The sequence below is a fragment of the Hordeum vulgare genome, chromosome 5H (genome assembly GCF_904849725.1).
Source record: "Hordeum vulgare subsp. vulgare chromosome 5H, MorexV3_pseudomolecules_assembly, whole genome shotgun sequence".
NCBI lineage: Eukaryota > Viridiplantae > Streptophyta > Magnoliopsida > Poales > Poaceae > Hordeum > Hordeum vulgare.
Genome location: NC_058522.1, coordinates 342,123,371 through 342,127,688, shown reverse-complemented (window position 1 = coordinate 342,127,688; position 4,318 = coordinate 342,123,371). Strand labels below are relative to the sequence as shown.

Sequence of the window (4,318 nt, the reverse complement as noted above, 5' to 3'; positions counted from 1 at the left end):
CAGCGTCAGCAAGATTGGTTACAGAAGTATTAGAGGCAACTTCCAAATTGCGACCACCACCATGTATTCTCAAGTATTGGAGGCGGTTTTCAAATTGCATCTGCCATCGTGTATTCTCAGAGGTGGTTTCATTTCGTAACCGCATGCAATAAATAGGTATTGCATACGGTTTCCAAACTGCAACCTGATTCTCATGTGGAACTGCATCTATTGTTCAGCATTACATACGACTTTGTTCCTTTGGGTCACAACCGCTTTAATGCTTGTTTTAACGCCTAAGCTGGCTTTAATGCCTAAGAGTTTGTCATGTGTGGCCGCACTAGTAGAAAAACTTATGATGTTTGTGTATTTCTCCATAGTGAAACACATGAATCTTTTACCGTGAACAATTTGTTGAAGAGACAACATCCAATATGACTAAATTTTGGCGAATTGTTATTTACATGTACAACGAGAATTTAACCACGAAATCTGTCAAAAATGATACATGAATAAAAATAGAAGCTTGCTATCCAATGCTTAAAAAAACCTACCATGATCTGCCCTAACAAGTAAAAAAACTTGCACTAAGCTATTAGTTTTACAATTTAATGTAAGTAAGTACATTCTAGATCTTGGCTCGATGTGGCATATATATATACCCTGGGTCACCTCATACTCACTGCTTTGGCAACAGGGAGTATATTAACAATTTTAGGCTCTGTAATATTAGTTATGATTCATTTTGAACCAATGCCCTCTCATCAAGCCACTGAATGATATCTGAAAACACAATGTCAATGTTGTTCTCTGGTTCACCGGAAGTCAAAGCATGGCACATCCCTGGATAGAGCTTCAGCGTCTTGTCTTTACTCTCAGCTAATGTATATAGTGCCTCGCTTACTGCTGGGTCAGTCACAGCATCAGCACCACCATGGACTATAATGAATGGCAGGGTTACCTTGTTGTAAAATGTGAGCAATTTAGATGAACTACAAGTAGTTTATGAAACTACTTCAGGACTACTAGTTCAATGCATAAATATGCCACAGCTTGCTCATACCTTTTCAAGATTGCTTTCAATATCCAAGCTTGCCATAAAAATTTCATAACCAGTCTTAAGCCTAGGCCTTCCTTTATAGCAATAAGGATTGTTTCTGACCTGATTATACATATATAATTTCTTTTATAGATAATGATGCAGAGGATTCAGTGACAGAAAAAGTAATGTAGCATGATGTAGATCTTGAGTATTCTACCTCTTCACGCCATTCCACGCTTTTAATTGCCCTATCAATGATGTCTTCACTAGGAATAATCTTCCATGTAGGGATTACATTACTGAGCTTGCTTAAGATTGTAATCACCATGGGACTAGGCTTCATATCTTCTACGATCTGCATCATGTTACCACATCAATAATTAAGTCCGACCATGCATGGCTGAACTTATCCACATATAACAATTCATGGTAACACATGGAGGGTGCGGATTGTGGATCTCGAAAAATTCTAGACAATAACAAAATGACACTAGCAGCAAAGACAGGATTAGCGAATCTTGGGCACTTAACCTTGCACATGGGGGCGACTAAAATGGCCCCGTCCCAAAAGGTAGGTTCCTTCCTGTGAAGCATCAACGCGATAGCGCCTCCCATGGACTCACCGAGCAAGAACTTCCGTTTTCTCCTGTGCTCCTCTTTGTCTATAAAATAAGGGGAACATGATATCAAATTTAAGATTTTAACTGTCGTCTTTTTAAAGATTTGAATTTTTCTAGACATCCACAAATCACCTAGATCTGCCAATAATCATGAAAAATGACGGTCATTATATAAACATATGCTTACTGATTATTTATGAACATAATGACTACTAATGCAGACAATACATACGTATGGAGATTATGAGTGAACTTTACAAGTTATATGACACAAGTAATAGAATATATAAGAGACTTGTAGTACACAGAATATACCACAAACACTTATAAAGTATGTAGAACAATCAGCCACGACATCATTTAGATTGCTAATATAGCCTTGAAGTCCTGAAGACTTTCCATGGCCTTCATAGTCCACTCCGTGCACCGCAAATCCAGCCTTCGCCAGCCGTGTGCCGGTACCTGAGAACAACAATCCGTTAATTTATAGTACTCTACCTACTATATATACTCCCTCCGTCCGAAATTACTTGTCGCAAAAGTGTAGAAAAAATGGATGTACCTAGAACTAAAATACATCTAAATACAACCATTTCTATGACAAGTATTTTCAGACGGATGGAGTACTTATTTGGTTGTTCTTCTTTAGCGTTAATCCAAATAAAAATAGGATAGATGCATATATGATCACATTTTTTAATAAATTGTGTACCATTAATTATGAATCAGCACAGAGGCCATTTTTTCTTTGATATTTAGCTAAGTACAAGCATATCAAAACCAAACGGCCATGCTATTTACCTCTCATTGAAATGCTGCATTCCATGGCGTATCCTACAAATATAGCAAGAACAGCACGTGTACAGTTAAACTACATTACACAAAACACTGCAGAGTTCTATTTCTTTTGGTAAATATCATGGTATTTTAAATTTGAATGTAATATATTTCAACTAAATGAATTTACCATGGCATAGGAAGATGAGAGCTTTTGGTTCGTCGTTTGAAGGATTCCATTGGCATGTAAATAGGTTCAATCCTCGTGCATTTGAAATATATTCCTGCAACCAATTTTCCCAGCAGATCATTCAGTAACATGCTAACAAAAAATGGAAGTATCTCATCAAACATAAATACAGAACTCAATGCCGAATGCACCTTAAAAAAAATTCAGCATAAGGTAGGAACGAACATATAATGTATTTAGAGGCCTCGTTTCTCTATGAAACCAACTAACCTCTTGATATTTGATATCATCGTTGGCCATTGCTCACGATAGGAAACGATGACTTCATGGCTAATGTATATGTGAAAAACTCAGACATTAAGAAATGATAAAAAACAGAGCGGTGATATATATACGTCCAGATCTGTGGGCGGTTCTCATTTTGTTCGTGGTGTTCTTTATATCCATGCATGAAGTTGCGGCATGTATGCTCTAGGAGTGATCAATTTTAACCAACAAGGCTAAGTTTAGTTTGGACTACCTATATGCAGAGGCCGGGGACTCGTTTCCTCCTTTTCCAAAAAATAAAAACAAAGTTTGGACTACCTACCTCAATTAGGCCTTCCTAGATTAGGTCTGCAAATTATTGTGCTTAAATAATGGGAAGAAAAATAGTTGTACCTTGTGTATATGGCACGAGATAATTCTTTGTGTTCAATCGATCTGTCATTGTTTGGTCAGGAAAAACGCCAGGGAATTGCGTTTTAAGCACATGTCACTGATGAACTGACGAGTCCATGTCAATGAACGTGTGGCATATATACATCATGATCGGCCCATTTGCTCTGACTTGAGTTAAATGTGGTGTACATAAGATAAGACCTAGAGCTGGAGCTGGAGCTGGAGATGTGCAGCGCACAGTCCAAAACTGTTGGTCGTTGCTCAGTTGTTATCACACCCTGCTGTCGCGTTTCGAAAGGAGAAAGCAAAATGTGTGCAAGAATTAACAGGCGTCGTCCAAGCAAGTCTGTTCTTTGAACAGTGAACGTCCACATACACACAAATGTGTCCCAGTTTGTGTAACTTTGTGTTGTTGATTCAGACTAATATCCAGCCGATTGAATTATTCAGTGCAGGTTCAGACTTCAGAAAGACGAACCTCAACATGTTAATATTTTTTTTGGGGGGGGGGGGGGGGGGGGGGGCAGAGGATCAACATGTTATCTACTCCAGGACGGAAGAACATGTACAGGTTCTCCAGAAGATGGGAGAAGAATATGTATGCTTGCCGGGGCGGCGAGGAGATGTGTAGGCACCAGCAGATTAAGAACGTGGCTTGTTTTCAGTGGTTATGGAATACCTACCATGGCTTCTGGTATTCTGTTCCGGTTCATGTCGGCCGTGCGAGCAATCAGACAGCCGGCCGCGAGACCCAACCTCCCCACCGACGGCGCACGCACACGGTGGCGCGGCGTGTCCTCCCCATCCGATCGCCTTTTTTGAGAGAGAGGGATTCGTTTTTAGTTTTTTTTTAGACATGGTTCGTTTTTATGTATAGTTGCCTTTTTTTTAGAAACACTTATAACTTTATTCATACTCGTAACAGTTATTGGTACACTGATTTGGATCTAAGATTTAAAAAATCAATGTAACTCCTATGAGTAAGAATTACAATGAAATCTCTTGAAAACATATTCTTCACGGTATCGATCTCTGCTCGAAGAAATACTC

The 4,318-nt window shown here is 39.0% G+C and overlaps 1 protein-coding gene across 1 annotated transcript; it reads right to left on the bottom strand.

Moving 5' to 3' along the window:
• Positions 1–585: 585 nt before the first annotated feature.
• LOC123398963 (caffeoylshikimate esterase-like) lies at positions 586–2,908 on the bottom strand. The gene is made up of 8 exons (XM_045093400.1): positions 2,879–2,908; positions 2,609–2,702; positions 2,443–2,475; positions 1,957–2,103; positions 1,553–1,683; positions 1,239–1,376; positions 1,043–1,141; positions 586–940 (listed from the first exon to the last, which is right to left on the bottom strand). Exons 1-8 carry the CDS (start codon positions 2,906–2,908, stop codon positions 713–715), a joined length of 900 nt encoding a protein of 299 aa, XP_044949335.1. The 3' UTR covers positions 586–712.
• Positions 2,909–4,318: the final 1,410 nt, after the last annotated feature.